Source organism: Hippoglossus stenolepis, chromosome 9 (assembly GCF_022539355.2).
Source record: "Hippoglossus stenolepis isolate QCI-W04-F060 chromosome 9, HSTE1.2, whole genome shotgun sequence".
In the NCBI taxonomy this organism is placed as follows: Eukaryota; Metazoa; Chordata; class Actinopteri; order Pleuronectiformes; family Pleuronectidae; genus Hippoglossus; species Hippoglossus stenolepis.
Window position 1 is genome coordinate 4831784 of NC_061491.1, and position 20069 is coordinate 4851852.

At 40.6% G+C, this 20069-nt stretch overlaps 1 protein-coding gene across 2 annotated transcripts in view; it reads right to left on the reverse strand.

Annotated features, from left to right (window-relative positions):
- The window catches only part of slc4a5a (solute carrier family 4 member 5a), a 33863-nt gene that overhangs the window by 4844 nt on the left and 8950 nt on the right, over nucleotides 1-20069 (reverse strand). Inside the window, exons 6-23 of one of the 2 annotated variants that reach the window (XM_035166504.2) lie at nucleotides 18133-18285; nucleotides 17441-17563; nucleotides 16693-16748; nucleotides 14520-14677; nucleotides 14335-14422; nucleotides 12799-12953; nucleotides 12362-12490; nucleotides 11788-11962; nucleotides 10088-10221; nucleotides 9118-9389; nucleotides 5977-6011; nucleotides 5430-5621; nucleotides 3592-3705; nucleotides 3061-3222; nucleotides 2637-2815; nucleotides 2368-2440; nucleotides 1652-1720; nucleotides 937-1110 (exon numbers count right to left, since the gene is read on the reverse strand). In XM_035166504.2, coding sequence (XP_035022395.1) covers nucleotides 937-1110; nucleotides 1652-1720; nucleotides 2368-2440; nucleotides 2637-2815; nucleotides 3061-3222; nucleotides 3592-3705; nucleotides 5430-5621; nucleotides 5977-6011; nucleotides 9118-9389; nucleotides 10088-10221; nucleotides 11788-11962; nucleotides 12362-12490; nucleotides 12799-12953; nucleotides 14335-14422; nucleotides 14520-14677; nucleotides 16693-16748; nucleotides 17441-17563; nucleotides 18133-18285 — 2441 coding nt within the window. The remainder of the gene's footprint in view (nucleotides 1-936; nucleotides 1111-1651; nucleotides 1721-2367; nucleotides 2441-2636; nucleotides 2816-3060; nucleotides 3223-3591; nucleotides 3706-5429; nucleotides 5622-5976; nucleotides 6012-9117; nucleotides 9390-10087; nucleotides 10222-11787; nucleotides 11963-12361; nucleotides 12491-12798; nucleotides 12954-14334; nucleotides 14423-14519; nucleotides 14678-16692; nucleotides 16749-17440; nucleotides 17564-18132; nucleotides 18286-20069) is intronic. The other variant, XM_035166506.2, reaches the window with a different exon arrangement.

Below are 20069 nucleotides of genomic sequence, written 5' to 3' on the forward strand. Positions count from 1 at the left end.
AGATCACACCGTCTCTTTATATTTACACTCAGATATTGTAACAATAAATTCTGATGTGCTGAGTTCATTTGAGAAAGCTGTTTGGATTTATTTCTGTTGATATAGGTTTCAATGTATATGTGTAGTACAGATACAGCTGACCACCTCTTGAGCATCTTCAGACTACATAGGACATTTTTGTTTAAAAATGGTGTTTTCAAACTAAAACGATCTCTGTCCACACAAGCGTTTTGGCTCCTTATCAGCTTTAACCCCTGTCCATACAAACACGCCTGAAAGGGGGACTGCTAATGTACACTGCAGGCATGCACGGGATGGTGTACACGGGAAGCATTCGGCTGTTAATTGCAGAATTGCATTGCTTGAATAGCTCATCTCCCAGAATTTAACTGTACAATAGTTTTTAGCAAAGATAACAGTGTCAGCAACACTAGTAATTGATAATCCATGTTGCTTTCTACACTGGTGGCCGAGGTTAATGCAGGTTGATTTCTTACGGAAGGGGGTCATATGATAGGAGCCCATAGAAAACCCCAATCAGCAAGTGTTTGTTAGTGTCTAAGTCATCGTTAACAAACTTCTCTGTTTCTGCCCATCCAGACTAAAATGCAGTCCCAGGTTTTCAAATCAAAATGGGGCCAACAGCATTTCCAAACTTCTCGTTCGTTTTAGTGGCTCCAAAACTCTTGAGAAGTGTGGAGACCGGGTGTATCCGTAGCTGAGTGGATGCGTAGTGAAACGGACACGTAAGCATCTTGGATGAACAGATAAAGCCCTGATTTATGCATTCTGCCATCAAACTATATTCAACCATCTGATCATCCAGGATGCATAATAATTTAGTGTAGGAGTAGCTGCCTGTTTTCCAAAAATAACAACAACACACATCCTTTTAAACTTCCTTTCCAAACAAACGATTCATGTTCTATCACGTACCATCACAGGGAAGATGATGGCCAGGAAGGTGGATTTCAGGATCCAGAGCACAGCCAGACAGATGATCTGGACGAGTGTGAACAGGTGTACTTTCCTCAGAGGAACATGACGGAGGTAAGAAAAGTCTGGCTGGTGCTTCGATGGCATCATGTACAACTTTATCCTGTCCCAGAACTGTGGAGGACGATGAGACAAGGGGCAGATGGAGGAAAAGAGCCCAAGTTTTGAGTGGCACAGGTTAAACACTTGCAGACCTATGATATGAATGATTCATCTCAAATTATTTCGGGGAGATTGGTATGCTACACAGCTCCACTAGCCTGTGCAATGAGTTGGAGGAAAGTTTCCGACGAGCACTGGCTCCAACACAAACACATGAAGCCCCATCTGTAAATTTGTCACTCTATATATTGGTTGTTATAATGAGACACCTGCACATCAGACCCAGTTGGTACAGCTGCAGGTTATATTTTTACTTTGATATATTTGTCAACTCAGAAGCTTATAACAAATGTAACTGTGATTTTATGTGATTCTGTTGTCTCTCTTGTCTGTATGGACACCAAGGATCACGCCTGCCTGCCTGTTTGTTTGCTTGGAAGCTCTAAATAAGCTGCTTCCCGGCCCGCTGTCAGAAATGCAATAAGTAAGACGTTCAGCCACAATAACTCAATTTATTAAGATAATTAACATCAGCGGCTGGCACGCAGCGTACCTGGATTCCACTGAGCGAGGCGACACCCATGTAGAGGAAGACACCGTACAGCACCGGCATGGGGATGAACTACAAGCAACAGGAAGCACAGAACACATGTTAGACAGTCATGCTGTAGTTTTTAGGTTGCCGACACTGTGTGGAGTTTAAAGGCAAAGAAATAAATGAGTTATTATGAAATATTTAATCCAATGAAAAAATGTCAGACACATAAAAAGAAGTGCTTTGACAAATATCTAAAACTTAGTTTTATTACGAATTGTTATTGTAATTGTTGTTATTATTAAATCAATAGAAATCATATTTTTTGATGCATCAAGAGTCATTGAGTCAAGCGTTTTTATCACTGAATCGTAGCCCTCTGAATCAGAATGGAATTTTGAGGTGACTAGAGATTCCAACCCCACTGGCCTAACAAGGCTGAACGTGCTGGTCACCTCGTCTGCTGTCTAGCTAGGCAAGGCTGAGTTTGGATTATTACTCATAATCAAGTTGAGATGCCAGCATGAGCAGTATGAGTCATCTGTTGGTCACAGTGACCACAGAGTAAGATCATTAGTAGAGGATGGTGAGAAATATTATCTGTAATATTTTCATAAAAGTATTTGTACTGGTTTTATCCCTGTCAGTCATAAACAGCAGAAATTAGATGGTTTCACCCTCCATTACAACCTTTATCATAAGCAATAGGAAACAGCACACAATGTACTTCATACCTTAAGTATCGGAGCAAGGAAGATGGAGACTCCGGTGAGAGCAAACACCAAAATCCCTGTCATTCTTTGTTCTCTGTATATTGGACATTGATCAAATATAAACAGGACACCATCAAGTCAATTTCACAAAGCGTTGCATTGTCACAGCTACAAAGACCTTGGCAAAGAGTTTCTCTCATAGTGAGATATTGCATACAACAGCCTGAAGGGGTAATTTCCCAAGTGACGTTTTTTTGTTTGTTTCTGTTCCATTTAACCAACCAACCAACCTGACCCCGAGGAACTGAGGCTGTTCTCCGGGAGCGCTCGACGCACTCTCCATCTTCAGAGAGTCGATGTGGGCGATGGAGATGACGGTGGCAGCCACGTACCAGGGCAGGCCCATGAAGGAGCAGGCAGCCATCAGGACACCAACCCAGAACAGATCCAGGTGATAACCACAGCCTTTCTGCCAGGGAAACCAGACACAGATCATTTTATATATATACCTCATAAGCCTTGGATAATAGAATTCTTTTAAATGCTAAAATAGAATGCAATATACATAGATGGAAACATACAATGATATAATTATATAATAACAATAAAAGTATCTATACTCTGACTAAACTCTGACTTAATGTGAGTTTTTATGAAGATTTCTTGTTTCTTCAGTGGTAAACAATATATACGTTTATATAAGTGCAAACCTACCTTAAGTTTGTTCTCCTTACGGTTAACAATGACAGCGCTGATCTGCTGGTCCATGAAGATGAGAATGGTGACCAGCAGGGCAGGGACAAAGCTGGCCAGGTACACCCACCATGGGTTCTTTCCAAACGGCATCACCAGCCAGCCACGGTCAGGGCGAGTCGGCTGTTGGAGGAGGAGAGTCCATTTTATTTCCAGTTCATTTCCACAGTGGTACATAAACAATTTCCACATAAGAAAATCATTCCAAGACACTTAAGTTAGTAGGGGAATGGTCTTATTTGAGTTAGATGAGATGATCAATTCCGCTCTCAAGTGTGTACGTTACACAAAGCTACGGCCAGGATTTGGTTAGCTTAACCCAAAGACTGGAAGCAGAGGTAAGTCTGGCTCTTTTCTGAGATCTAATTTCATTAATCTGTATGCAATAAAAAAATAAATAAAAGCAATAAGTAAATCACCCAAATTATTGAGTAATTGTTTAAAAGCACATACCCTGTATAAGAAACGATGATTTGAAATGAATTCACATACCTTAAATTCTGTTGGAACAATTAGCTTGGGAGTTTTGAGTCCCATCAACATATCCAGCCCCACAAACGTCATTATGGACATGAAGATGGAGAAGTCACTGATGAGTTTCCTCAGCTGGAGCCACAGACAGAGAGACACAATGGAAAAAAGACAGTTTGAATGAGAAACAAGCACATCTCTTTTCAGAGCAGGGACGGGTCAGATAGGAGGCAACTCATAAATATTGAACATGAGCTGTGCCTGGCTCCTCTTGAGTTAGAGATAATCCTTGTGTCTGGAAACAGAAGTGATCAGCTCGTTTTTTCCTCTGTTTGATGAAGCCCTCCTGGGAGATCAGACACAGGACAGATGTTAGCAGCAGTGCTGTGTTGGGTCTGGGGGGACTGTACCAACATGGCTATAAAATCAACAACAGGCTGCATAAATTATCAAAAGTGATAACAAGTGGGCCATCTGTCTGAGAGAGTGTTGTACTTTCTGGTTCAAATTTGCTTGGCTCACATTGCTTTGTTTACAGTTTTGCAGATTGAAAAGGCATTGACCTCCATAACAACACTGTTGGAGACTTACTTTAAAGTTCTGCTACGACACATTACACTGTTTTAATTATTCAGTATATTCTTCCTTTTAGATGTCAGTCTTCATTATGTGTTCACAGTTTGCATAATTTTAAAGGTACCCTGTGGAGTTTTTGACCATTAGTAGCACTATGGAGCAATGCTTTCACAAGGGGGTTCCTATATCGTGTACACCCACAGGGACATGAGCAGCATGTTACATATTTCTGCCATTCCACGGATCGATAGACTGTGGCAGTAATGGCAAAAAAACATAGCACAACTAGTATATTTATTTAAGAGTAAGAAAATGCATTCAACAAATAAAATTCAATAGCTTTGGTAAACTTAATGTAACATTAATATTCTGTTCATAATGCCATCATCATCATCATCATCATCATCATCATCATCATCATCATCATCATCATCATCATCATCATCACCTGACTTGTTATTTTGATATTGTTAGAGAGATTTCGCTGTAACTATTCATAGCATGATCTTACTTTGGGCAGGTTCACATACATTACTGCTGAAAATCCTTGAAATCCTGAGATAATCTTTGCAAGACGATTAAGTGTAGAGGTCAAGGTCAAAATAGCTGTGCTTAGAGAATTTAATGCCTCCTTGGTGATTTAAGTCCTTTCTATGTAACCATTCAAACCGTAAAATCATGTTGAAAGTTATATTCGTGCCATATCCATTTAACGGAATAAATACGTTCTGTGTGTTGCTCTTTCTCTGTAGACTATTCTCATAGAATGTAAAGACTCTCTTAAATTGTTATTAAAAGTGCTACACCTGCAAACCTGTAGTATTTTCTAATTATTTTGTTATGTTTGTGTCTGATGATTTCTCACAGCACGGCTTGAACCTCTGTGGCATTTCTTATTAGTCTTTGGGAGCATTTTTATAAATAAAACATAGCCACAAATGGAGTGGAACAGGTAGCCTTATAAAGCAATTTGGGGAATCCTCTTTAACATCTGGCATTTATCAGATTGAACTGATTTCTGAAAAGTAAGTCCCAGCTGGAACTCTGTAGTAACAGCAAACCTCACAGATATTATATATATATATATATATAATTCACTCTAGGATGAGAATATATGTTAGTTGCAAAGTGTGTTCTGGTTGGAGATAATAAATCTGCTCTTATGTTTTGTGTGTTAACATTAAAATTTCATATGGCACCTTTCATTTCTCCATTAACTGGATTTGTGCTCATACAAAGCATGGTGAAACTTGTTTATTTAAAAAGACAGATTATTTTGTCACCTTGGTGGGGAAGTAGCGGCTGAACTTGAACTTCTTGAGAGAGACGGTCATGGAGTAGGTGCCAAAGAAGAGGATGAAGGACATGAGGGCCAGATCAGGGACATACTTGCAAGTCTTTCCCACCAGGGAGCCTCCATACTTCACACACTCCTTCTTGCTCAGCTGGCTCCAGTCCATCGCTGTCACATTCAACTAGGATGGATGGTGGGTGGCAGGGACAGGGATACAGGAGAGGATGAAGACAATTGTTTTAACAAAGACATAAAGGATGTAAACACAGACAGAGTGAACATTTTCGGTATGGATATGAAGTTATAATTCACGGAATAGGGCGAGAGGTTGATGGGATAGATGGAGAGAAACAAACCAAGGACAGAAAGAGAGCAGCTTCTTTATCAGACTGGGTGGACACCTGGGCTGCTGTAAATCATTTATGTACATAGGATTTACTTTTTTTTCAAACGATTACGTAATGTGGGCTTGAAATACAATGCACTGAAATAAATAGAGTCAAAACATTGCAAATTGAGTGAAAGGATGAACTTACCCCAGAGACACTAGAGCTGTTATCTGGCATTGGAACTAAACCATTGAAGATCATTGCAGCCACTGTTTATGAGTGGGAGTTAGACAGATTGGAAATGAGACAGAAAATGAAGAGGGGTTGAGGAGGAAAACAAAAGAGAACGAAAAAGAAATGCAAAACATAATGAGAATCCAGCTGCCGGACATTGCAAAGATCACCCTGCGGCCCATGCAGACAAACAAAGGGGTACTCACTTGCAAGAGATGGCAGCCAAATTGTTTGTGCATGGCAAAAACAAACAAGAGACAAATCAGTTACAGAAATCAATGTCTATCACTGCAAATTACTGCCATTTTCAAAAACAGCAAACAGATTAGTGAGTATCTAGGAATTTCGATGATGCGGGAATCTAATTTAAATTGAATCTAAATTAAATTAGATTATTTTTCATTTCATTTCATTAATCCATGCAACCCCACAAAGAGTAATTCAAGTTGATAATCAACATCCTGGGAAACACCATAGACTGCAGCTATTACAGCCAATGTAAAACAGGATGCAGATATTTTAACCTAATATCAGCTGATACATTACATTAACCATATTGGCCATTTTAACAGACAGCCTCACAGCAACCGAAGATAAAAACTAAATTTAAAAAATACTCACGTACTAAAATAGTGTAATTAAAGAGACCTGCCTTTTCTTCATGGGGAAGTAACTCATTATTCTAGTATTAAAGATTTAGTATGAAAGACGAATGGAATAAAACATTTTTGTATTATCAACCCATTAATTCAAAATTGATGTGGTTTTAGGCCAACTGGATATAAATAACTAAATGAGCAGTTAAGGTGAAAGTAGAAAAAAAACCTAAACCCTGCCTCTTTGTTTAAACTCTAAACTCGGAGATAAACGGCTTCATTGGGACTCTGTGAGTGTGGTTTGATCACATTTGATTGACAGTGGCCTGAAAACACAGGCAGCCAGTTCTACAACAGATTTAACTAAGATGTTGCTAAATCATTATGGGTGCGCAGATGTGCATGACATCACCTTTTTTCAACCCAGAGACCTGCCCATTTCAATCTGTCTATGTTCATAGGGTTTTTGTTTTGCCAGACTTCCATTATCATGTGTGATTGAAGCACAGAATCACACTCGTCGCACAATGATCAACATCTCCAGCAGTCAAAAAGCTCCTTCGCAACAAGGCACCAGATGTGGATGAGATTCGTCCTTAAATGTATTTGGGGAGGCTATGGAAAAGGACATTTAAAAGGAAAAGGAAGTTTCGGCAAACCATCAGCCCAACCTAATGTTGAATGGAGGGTGGGAACAATGCCTGAGGAGTGGAACAACAAGGCTGCTGATTCCCATGTTAAAAAGAGGGGACGTCAGAGTGCACTCCATCTGCCTATCTATCAGAATTACTGTATCTCTTTGGTTCTTACAGACAATGGCCCCTTAAACACCTGGTAATAACATCCGTTCCGAGAGATCTGATCACAAGTGGCCAGCGTTAAGTATGTGTGTTCACACCTGACATTCAAATGTGTCCTGAATGTGTCTCCTGTGACTCACTTCCCTGCTCTACATGCAAATGAACACGTTCGTCATTTGTGTTAAGATCAAACAATGTTGTTTTGAATCAGTCTGAGTTTACAGATGTGTCTGATGTCACTGTTTGTGTGTGTGTGTGTGTGTGTGTGTGTGTGTGTGTGTGTGTGTGTGTGTGTGTGTGTGTGTGTGTGTGTGTGTGTGTGTGTGTGTGTGTGTGTGTGTGTGTGTGTGTGTCGGCACGAGCAGGCAAAAGAGAGGAAGAAAGACGAGTCAGTAGAGTCTGAATGAATCTCGTGCAGCTGTGAAGAACGATTTTTCCAATTTAAGAAACCATTATGTGTTGATCAGTGTTGATCTTGTGTCGACGATTGCAAACAAACGAACGAGAAGAGAAAAAATTTGTTCGATTTGTGGTGAAACTGCAGCGGGTGTCTCAGGATGTCAGCTGAGTAGGAGGTCCGTCATATGTGGCTCAGGATGGATTTTATTCATTCTGCTAAAAGATTGTGGACTCTTGGGCCCAGACCAGCTCCGAATGTCATCTGACGTGATCGGATCGTTATCCGATCTTAGTCCGCTCACACCTGTACTTGTGATCGGATAACAAAAAACTAATTTTAATACCAGGTGTATACGAGGCCAATGTGGTTGTGTTGGCTTCACCAGTCCGAGATCTCCAGCATGCACTGGGACAGTTTGCAGCTGACTGTGGTGGCTGGGATGAGTCAGCACCTCAAAGTCTGAGGCCATTGTGAAGTGAAGGAGTTTAAGTATCCTGGGGTTTTGGTTACGAGTGAGGGTACGATGGAGGGTGAGTTTGACAGGCAGATTGTTGCAGTGTCAGGAGTTATGCAGGCACTCCCCTGGACCATTGTGGTGAAGAGGGAGCTGAGCTGGGAGACAAAGCTTTTGATTTACCAGTCAATCTATGATCCAACCAACAGCAATAGTCGTGAGCTCTGATTAGTGACTAAAAGAATGAGATTGCAATTACAAGTGGCAAAAATGAGTTTCCTCTGTAAGGTGGCTGTGCTCGCCCTAATAGCTAGGGTAAGGAGCTCTTAACTCCAGAAGAAGCTCGGACTAGAGCTACTAGAGCTGCTGGTCGTTTGCATCAAAATGAGCCAGTTGGGACGGTAGTGGGATCTGATCACTGAAGGGTTTTCTGGGCCAACTGATGGAAAGTCCCAGGGGAGACCCAAAACCCTTTGGACTGACTGTATATCTCATCTGACCAATGATCCCCTGAAAGGGACTCGTAAATCTTGCTAGAAAGACATCTGGACTACCTTGCTTAGACTGCTGCCACTGTGACGCAGCAGAAAATGGATGGATGGTTGAATGGATTGTACTACACTTCACTAATGAGAACTGGATTTTTCTCAGTTTTCTAGCACTTCATTGTTACTTGATGAGATCAAATGTTTAGATAAACTTGTGCTTTAACGAAGCTTTCCAAAAAACGTCTAATGTAACATGATGAAGTACAATACCAGACACTCTGTGATGTCGGTAAAATAATCCCAAACAGAGCCACTGCCACACTTCCTATGTGTGGATGATCCACCTGCGTCACCCTGACTCAAGGGAAGTACTCACCTGGGTCAGGGGCCAAGCACTCGCACTTGTAGGTGGTGATGTAGTCAGGCTTGAAGTCAGTGTTGATGGGGTAGTACTTGAAGGAGCCCACCATCTTCTTGATTGCGTCAGATATGAAGATGAAGGAGATGAGGCTGGAGAAGCCCTCCTCTGTGAAGCGCGTCATGTACTTGATGATGTAACTGGCGTCAGTAGCTACCAGGATAAAACACTGCAGGCAGGAATGCATGCCGATCCACAGACGCAGCTCCATGTAATCTATGCTGTTATTTCTTTAGGGGATGAGAAGTCAGTACAGATTGGTGAATGCACTGGTAAAGATAATTCATGCATTTATGCACTTATATTACCTGCATTTTAAAGCGAAGATACTGATAAGGTAAAAAGATGTCACTTATGTAGTATCTTGCTCTAAAGACCTTTAACATTTGAGCAGTCACATGATTCAATATATTAGAATATCAGTTCGGTTTGATTTAGTCACCTAGTTGGCAGTACATTGATATGCTATAATTAAGATGGCATAAGTTGCATTACACAGAAGTATAAGAACTACTACAGAGTTCTTGCGCACCACAAAGTCTTTTCAAAGGTTTGTCTATATGGTACCTTGGCCTTTATTAAATAATATTCTTATACATAAATATCATCAATATAATATTGCAGATATAATGACTCTATTGGATGATTGTATATTATTTATATATATTGTACCTACTTGTGTCGAGTTTATCTAGAAAAGCTAATTGACAAAGTAAATATTCCAACATAGCTACATTTAGGTCGCCAGCCAGTGCTGTTTGTAAAGTTTGACTCTTGAAGAAAATGTATTTTTAATCATCTACAAATACCTTCAGTGGATGTGCTGTACATTCAAGCCTCAATACATACTTGAAATCTAACTCTGAAATCTGAATCTGACATATACTGTAGGTCTACAGCAGGATCATTCAGTTCTGAAGATGCTCACTTGCTGAATTCAAACAGGAGCTTTTCAAAGATGAGGATGGGTCCAGTGGAGCTGAGGATGATGAGGGGCTGACCACTGAAAAGACAGAAAACAGTGCCAGCCAGAGCTGTACCCAGGAAACTCTCCATCACACCCTGTTGGAAGAGGGAGGTGGGAGTCAAGGAAAGAAGGTTATATTACTCAGAAACAGGGAAAGAAAACAGCAGTTGTTGTGGAATGAGATTCCTTGAAAGAATTGACGGAAAACGAAAACGCAGCTGAACAATGGTCGGGACATTTGAATGACAAAATTGATGTGTTGTGGTGTTGATGACATCAGCAACACAAGCTTCAGATGAGACGAGAGGAAGAGAGGAATGACAAAAATCAATGTTGGTGGGTGTAAAGTGGGAGTGGTTGCTGTGTGTATGTGCATTGGACAAAAGGTCAAGATGTATTTCAACTTGACAGGGAGGGGAATGAATAAGTGCCAGTCAAAGCACTTACCTGAAATGATTCCTGTGCACATCTTTGAGTGTGTGTGTGTGTGTGTGTGTGTGTGTGTGTGTGTGTGTGTGTGTGTGTGTGTGTGTGTGTGTGTGTGTGTGTGTGTGTGTGTGTGTGTGTGCCTGTGTGCCTGTGTGTATGTAGTTGTATTTGTTCAAAGGTCTTGATGCACAAATAGAAAATGGAAGACCTGATCCGGAGTAAAATTGCATTAAACTAACCTCAGATTAGTTTATGAAACCAAGACGTTCATATTAGAGAGTGAATGACATAATTGTTTTCTGACTGAGCAGTAAAATAAAATTAATGATGGTGTCTTTCAGTTTTTCTCACACAAAAAAAGGGTGACACACTGAAGAAAATTATTGAATCTAGATGTAAAAGAGGGAGAGAGTGTCCCTTGTATGACAAACAAGCTGCCTATGGTAAAGACTTACAATATATCTTAGCTAACCTCATAAACATGACACACTAATAACCGTTGACCTTCCTTGGCTGATTCCAGTTGAATGTTATCTGGAGCTACTCGACTATGTTCTATTTTGGTTTCACTGTAAAATATAAAACTGTTAATGTGACGTGCCCTCAACCGATATTCTAAGCCAGACATGTCAAACTCGAGGCCCACGGGCCACTTCCGGCAAAAGGTCTGCTTTAGTTGATACCAATCTCATATCTGTCTGGTAAAAATAAGACTACGTCCAGCATGTTCAGTCATGGTTTAGTATATTTTTAGTTCTATTAAACTATATCTATAATTCCAGAAATCTCTGTCTGTTTGTCTGTCTGTCTGTCAGTCTTCCTACCTGCCTGTCTGGGTGCCTGTCAGTCTGCCTACCTGTCTGTCTGTCTGTCTGCTTGTCTGTCGTCTGTCTGTCTGTCTGTCTGTCTGCCTACTTGTCTGCCTTACTGTGTCTGTGGCTCAATTACAGGTCACTTTTACAGTCTCAGACAGAAAGGTGTAACCATTATTAACACAGACCAAGCAAACATCCCATTCCAAACAGGCAGGTTAGCAACAGGCACTGCACTAGTTAGGATCATGCCATCATGATTCCTAAAAATGCCAATAAATGTTTTGTGATGGTGTAAAGCCTGACAGTATGTGTAGAGGCCTCTCTAAAGGTGCATATCTGTTTAATAGACCAAGTTGTATAAATTACTTTACATAAATAATTTGGTGTGATTGCCTGAGTTTGACACCCTCTTTTTACCTGGTAGTTGTCTGTAGCGTCCCCCAGCAGACCACCGAAGGTGATGGCGTTGGTGATGCAGCCCAAGTAGATGAAGAGCACAGCAGAGATGGACTGAATGTGAAAGCCTTCGTAGATATCACTAGGCAGCCATGGCAATTTCCTCTTTATATCCAGGTACAGCCCGCCACAGAAGCTATTATACATGTGCATAGTCAGTGGTTAGGATTTTTGGCACATTTCACTTCTCAGCACATATACACATATTACTTTCTGTAAAGTAGGAGATTCCCTATGACTGAATGAGATAACAATGATTTACAGTGATATCTGGACAAGCACGTAGATAGAGGAAGCCTTTTTCTTGTTATTTGGGATTATGTTGCTTTAGGCACAGCTGAAACTGGCTCTTTAAACCACCAACTTGACGAAAGATTAATCATTGTATCCTCAGTTAAAGCTCATTGGGGGCTGTCTGCTTCTTTTCTACCCAGATAATTTGCCCACTTTGCCACATTTTTGTAAATTTCCATATGCCATAATCAGGTTTGATCCAAACCTCTCAGCATCTTGCCATGTGGCCTGGATTACCTACCGTCCAGTGAATGCTAGCTCCTCTCCGAGCTCATGTTGCACTGGCATCTCCTCGTCCTCAGACAGGCCTCCTCCTCCCCCAGCTGTACCGTTCATCTGCCCCAGTTCATTCAAGGAGAACACTGACTTCCTGCCGAAAAAAGATACATACGGCACAGAAGCAAATATGGTACATATCCAATCTACAATGTTGTGAGTGTTGTCTCAGAGGCTTTCACGTTTTGTCTGATGCTTGCTGACATGGAGGCAGGATTTCACCTTGCATCAAGCTCTTATCTCTGGGTTTGATTCAGGAAACACATTATTTTGCTGTCAGACTAATTCTTTGACAAAAGAAGATCATGGTCAAGGTTTAACCTCACACAATTGTTGTTGGCATATTGCTCAGAGAGGCCGAGTGATTCATTGGAGTATTGAGGTGGATGGTTAAACTCCAACCTTTTGTCAGCTGAGGGGACTTTCTTTGGCGGCTCAATGCGGATTTTAGGATCCCATTCTCCAGGTGGAAGCACAATTACTTCATCCAGAAACTCATCTATGCCGGCGATGAGATCCTCTCGATCTCTGGCCTTGTAGGCTACGTCACTGAAGAGCTGGGAGGGGGAGAAATAAAGGGAGAGAATTTCACTTGGCTTATTTCATAGTGATATCATCGGTATGTACTGCTATAATAACTGGCATCTACACTTTCCCAGAGAGTTAACTGAAAAAACAGCACAAACTAAATATCAGACTAAATTAAAAGCTAATGAAAATTAAGAGGTGTCTGCAACCTGGGAGAGACAGAAATATTTGTCCCAGGAGTGGTGTGTGGTACCTTCATTGATTTTCTTCCTCCCACACAAACATCCTAACTTGATTTTGGACTGAAGAACAATCACTAAATGTATTGGAGCCATTTGCTCGAAGCTAGACTCAAATCCAGCTAATAACTGCAAATGGATTTTACAGGCCCCCCCGCACCAACTGTGTGTTAAGTAATATAGTAAACACTCAAACCTCAATTAAACCACTTAAAAAGACAAATGTTTTACAATTAAAGTCAGTGTTGGAATTGTTACTTCTTTGTGGTCACATACAGATGAAGTAAGCACATGAATACACCCAGGAAGCCCTGCTAAAATAAAAGTCTGTAGTCACAGTAGCAGCTCTGTTAGGGTGTACCTGAGCTAAATGCTAATGTCAGGCCACAATTACCCCCTTTTCCATCAAGGCAGTTCTAAAAATGGTTTGGACAGTGTCACCATTAAATAAAATGTAAATCATACATATTGAGTATTGTTAACGGACATACTGTTAACGGAATAAATCATTCCGACTTTATTTAAAAATAGAATAGAAAAATAAAATAATGTGTTTCAGCATGTCATTATGAAAATGTTCTGCTCCTGACCTACCCAAGGCAGGTGTAGTGTTTGTGTATAACAGGGAAGATTTAACTCTTATTAAGATACCATATTATAATGGGGGTCCACAAATCTCCAACCCCCACCTCACTGTCAGGGTTAAATTGTGGCTGTTGAACACACTATTTAGCTTTGCAAGTTCAGTTTAAAATAATGTCCTGTTATTACTTCACTACTTCATCTGCTATTAAAAAAGCCCATCTGGATTTTGTCTTAGTGATTTAGGAATTAATAAGAGCTAAAACTGCATTCAGCAGCAAGAACACTCCCTTTAACAAACATTAAAAACCATGGGTGACTCATTATCCCAACAGAAACCCTGCTCCTAGCCGATGCTTAACCATCAGCATCACATCCAGATGCAATTAAATCACAATAGTGGGTCTCCCAGTGGTTGGGCCGACTAAAGCACAAACCATACGTCACATCGTTTTCACAGCTTCAAATGAAGCTCACAGCCTTTCCCGGAAATTACACTTTCTCTATCCACAGGTTTACTGAGACATTGTCAGCATGCAGTCTAACAATGAAGGCATGTCATAGAAACACTTTTTAAAGAGCTACTTACATCATCCACCATTAGGGTTGCTATGGCTCGGCCAATCTCATTATACGACTTGGCCTTTCCTTGGGGCCCCAACAGAACAAACAGGAATCTGTACGTGACAAGACAAATGTGAGGCATGTGCAGGACTGGCAAGTGTTTGTGTGACGCGAGAGTGAAGGAGCGACAGATACTGCAGATCATTTCACCTGGTGGGCACAGGGACCTCAGTCAGACCTCCTAGTGTTGTGGCTTGGGCCAGGCGGACAAAGGCTACAAAGGGTTTGTTGAGGAAATCCACCTCACCCACCAAGACATTGGATGCCTCTGCATCTCTAGGGATCTTCTTCATGAATTTGTTTTTGAGCTACAGAAAGACAAAGAAGAAAGAGAAAAAAATAATGAGACATCACCAAATAGTAGTACTATATGATATTTCACAGTTGTTGGTGTATCCATATTTTATTTTATTTTTGTTTTCCCTTTGCAGTACTCCTATTCCTCTTATTTTTGTTAATTTTGAGTCCGAGTGTTCTAGGTTATGTTTTTAGAACTGTATCAATTAGGCAGAAAAGTAGGCTAATTACAAGCTATTTAGATAACAATTAATGATTCCAGTAATTTTTCAAATTTCAATTGAAATATAACTAGTTTAAGTCAAATTAATAACCTAACATAGAGCCTTAAACTGCCCAAGGTAGAGAAAAATGAATGATCACAAAATAACTAAATGTCATAGAAAACAAGTCAGTTTGGGATAAAGAAAAAACTTTCAGAACTCCTGCAGCAATGGACCTAAGTGAAGTGGAGGTCAGTGTAAACAGGTGTCCTAACTGAATTAATAGGACAATATTGTACTGCAGGATGTAATACTGTATACTGTTATCAGAAAGAAGTAACTAAGGAAGACTTCCTACAGTAAGATAATAAGCCAATACATTAGAAGAACAGCACAGAGGCTTCACATGATGGAAGAACAACACTCTCTCCAGACTAAACCTCACGGAGCTGCTTTGGGATGAAATGGACAGGGGGTGAAAGCAAAGCAGCCTACACGTGTTTATTATTTGACTATTTGCTCCTGTAATGACCAGATCTCCCCACTGAGATATTTTTAAGCTCCATCTTCTCATCATTTATTACCAAAAGCCTGTCTAAACCTGGCAGGTATGTCTGGAAGGGCATCGTTATATCAGCAGATGTTTGCAAGATAATAACGCATTGTTGTTCCATGATCATTAAACCTCCAGAAGCACCAATCAGAGAGGCATAACAAATGTACCCGACACAGCTGCAACAGAAAAAAGAGGGATGGCGAGCTCGACCTAACCTGTCTGATTGCATGTAAAGGTGTGGCAGGAAATTGGACAGCAGCACAATAACACTCAATAATAGAGACGCTTGCCAATAACCCACAGCTCAAATCTGTGGCTACATGTGAGGGCTGAGCACGCGGCCTCTACAATGAGATCCATGTTTTTTCCAGATGCCAGCTCAATATTGACACAGAAAATGTGGCACACACACACACACACACACACACACACACACACACACACACACACACACACACACACACACACACACAGTAACAAACTGCCACTTGTCTGTTGTCACATGTGACCTACTGTAGACCTGTAAATATAATTTGAACATCCAGCCATGCACTCATAACTGGGGTGCTTGGAACTGGACAGCCAGTACTTGTCCTCATAGTTGCGCTGACAAACAAAGTTCATAGCCCACGTCACACACTCTAATACAAACTCTCATTTATTTATTTTATACATTAGTCATTACAGTGAGTGACACTTAATCCTGACCTGTCTTTTGAAAAGCCCAGTAGCCTAATCCGAGCAACAACAGCACGGCGTTGCAACTGTTCAAGCATGTGACACCGGGTTTAAGCCACATTATTACATCGGCCACAATAATGAGTGAGTTATGTGTTTGCACGCTTCCTCCATGAGTAGCTGTCACCTTCACTGGCAGCTGCAATGGAAGATTGATGCCACTTGAGACCGAGCTCACTACTCCAGTGAAACATCAATTCAGAACAACACAATGCCTTGCCTCGACATGAGATTATTTAGTTTATTTATTTATTTCAATAATAATGGTAGACAACAAAATGGAAAACACACCCAAGAGATAGATTCTATGCACTTAGATAGAAAAGAAAGAGATACTTAGCTATTCAAAAAGTTAGGAACAGGAATTTGGCCTTTACAAATGCACTTGTGTATACCAAAGCCTCAATAATAGAACTATATTTTTATTTATTCAAATATATACACATTTTGCAAAAACAGTATCCAATGTATGTAAAAAACATATACTCTTGAAACCCTGTTGACCCATAAAGTCACATTACTGACTCACCTGGTCTGTGCTGGGAGTATCTGCAATATCGTTCATGCTCCTGCTCTGAGCGTGACCTGGAAGGTTAAACCGCAACATTAACATTTATAACATATTCATTACACACAGCATGCTTCAGATCAGAGCGTGCACTCAGTGGCTTTGCACTTCTTTAGGTTCACCCAAATGGCCTATATCAATGTTTCACCATAAAGTCTACTTTTACGATGCCTGTAATTTTCAGATTTTTTGGCAGTGAGGTGTTAATTTAATGAAATGTTTTACATTGGGCTAAGCAGGTAGTATGAGGCCATTTGCGTTCACACAGCGAAAAGAATGTGACTACATGTGTCCCGGACCACCTCCGAAAGTAGTTGGAGTGATCGGAACACAGGAATGCTTTGAGGACACATTTGGGTGCGTTCAGCGTTCAGTGCGATCAGATCACTGAGCTTGGATGTTAATACCAGGCCTGAACAGGTCTAGCAGTCACTGTGTGTCTTTTGATGATGATGAGTCCACAAAATGGTCTGAATAAAAAAAAATCACCATTTTATGTTAAAAGAAATCCAGTCTCTGTCCTCAAAAAACAAAACTAACCATGTCTTTTCATAGATCCAAACCTCACCATAAATTATACATGAATGGTTAGTTTTCTCACCTTGGCTTTTTATAAGCCAAGGTGAGAGAGGGAGAGAGAGGGAGCAAGAGTGGGGTGTGTGCATGTGAGCTGAAATCCCAGACCAAGCACCTATGGGCAGTCACTCACGCAGGCGGCCATAGTTGGTAGACTGTTGTTTCAATCTGAGGTCCTCGGTGGAGAGGTTAAAGTTGGCCATTGGCCCAGGACCTGGCCCTGGACCTGGTCCACCTCGGGACCCTACATTACGACCTGCCGAGGGAAAGGAAGCAGAGACAAACACACACAACAACAGTTCGAGGTGTTGCTTTCTGATTAACAGTGTTCATGAGATGAGGAAATGCCACGGCAGTAATTAACTCATCAAACATTAATACACTCCCTGTGGAGGGTATGAGCCTTGTTGGCTCCAGGATTGCCTTCATTCATCTCCCAAGTCGAACACATGCATAATGAACACTCATGTGGGACCAAAAAGGACCAATCACTGATAAAGAAAAGAAATTGCTATATCACAGGGACGCAAACTGTTTCATGTAACGACATGTCATATTTCATGCTACAAAACAGTGTATGTAGTCTTACTAAGCGAGGAAATAAGATGAAGAAAAATGTCGCCACGACAATCCCCTCAAATCTTACACATAGACACAAGCAAAAAAAACAACTTGCAGCAATTTGTCTGACAACCAACCTCATATTTTATTATTATTAATTGATCAGTGCTGTGGAGTCTGTAAACTGTCAGTCTCAAGGGAATGTTGGTCCCATTTTGATAGAGCTACATGACAGTTTGTGATAGCTACAAGAGGGACACTCACTGGTCGAGGAGCTGGACTTGCCGATGTCGGCTAGGGAGCGGTGGATTGGCTTCTTGGTCTGGTGTCGATGTTTCCTCAGCAGGACAAAGCTGATCTTCTCTCTCAGATCTGGGGATATCATGCCCTCCTCGATCTGCCTTTCAATAATGTCATCTGGAAAAACACACATTTGTATGTTACATGAAAGTATATGACATGCAAATCCAGTGTTTCCATTATACTTTACGATCTATGTAGTATGTGCTTTATACAGATATATGAAGTCCATGTAGTGTGTTGTATTAGTTGTTGGAAACATATGAGTTCAATTTCAATTGTGTAGCTTGTGGGTGAAGCACAGTTTGTCGTTTGGTGTAAAGAATGATTGTGCTGGTTAATTTCCCTCCTCAGGTAATCCAGATCCCCAGGCCCTGGAAGAGCAATGTTTGTGCACCTCATATGACTGAACACCTCTGTGTTGTCATCATCATGAATTACTGCAGAATTTCCTGCAGCAAAGAGGTATTTGATAAGAACAGCTAATAACCAAGGATTCCAGGACGGTTACTTAGGTTATTAAATGAGAAAAGAAAACTGACAAAGACACAAAATCAGATTTTACAAACTACAACTACCTGGATTCACTGTAATTCCAGGTTGTGCTAAATAAGCAGACCAGCATCCCTGTTAGCGGTGTGGCCCAAGATTAGTAAATACAAGATATTGAAATGTAGTCATCTTAATATAATCAGTAGAATTGTGTAATGGGTGTAGCATTGGCAATCAACTTTAAATCTTTTTTTCAATATACTATTTTCTAATGAAAATGATCAAGCACCATAGCTATAATAAAATAATATATATTATATTGAATAATAATAAACATCTTACACCACTGAAACTATCGGTCCAAAACTGACCCACCTATCACTTAACCAAAGCAATGGCAAGTCGAGGCATAAACTAGTTGTAAAAATGTGTTATGAACTTGAAAATGACTCGCGATTGTTTCTTTTTGTCGATCGCCGGGAAACACTGCAACTTTTGTCATTGATCTCTCATTCATTGACTGTCTCATTGATTTATTGACCACTCCATACTAATGCATCGTGGCTTCTGTTTTTACCAGGCGTCCGTCATATGGAGCGATTCCTGAGAGCGTGAGCTGACACAAGTTTTCAATATGTTTCAGTATCAAACAACAGGGGAATGTGAAAGTGTTGTGTGGAGATATCCAACAAATAAAGAATGACAGTCCCCTTATATTCAATCAACCTGCACCAAAGTTCACACACACGTAGATATCAATACCCAAATATGTCCAGTGGTTTTTGTGTAATGTTGCTATCTAACAGACAAATGCTGATGGAAACAAACCTCCTCAGTGGAGGTGATATAAATGTACATGATATACTTTAGCTGAAGTAGCGGCAGCAATGTAAACACGTAAGCTGATAACAAGTTGGTTAGCTAACGAGCTACTGTAGCTAGTGAGAAAAGGAACCACGGTGTTTCCTAATTTGGTCCCTTGTTTAGAAAATTAAGTTTGATGAACACTTTTATTTTGCAAGACTATAACATGCACCATGATTCTGTGAGGTTTAAACAACCTTAGGTTTATTGCGAGCCAAACTGTGCAACATGGATCTAATAAAGTTGGGTTTGACCTGATTTAAGTTTAGACTGTTCACTGATGACATCTACAAGCTAGTACACATATAGTATAGTACATATAGTAGTGTGCATCGATCTGCACCTCTATAGTGGTAAACAATGAAGCTGAGCAAAAATCTTGCAATTGTGTTTTGTATGTGTGCAGACAAAATACAAGGTAGAGAAGGAAGAGGAAAATGGTCCTTCTATTACATTTGGGCTAAGCACCAGTGTTGTGTTGACCAGTGCACCATTGCATACTGCATTTCTATCGTTTGGTTAGTAGACATTGGTCATATCAGCAA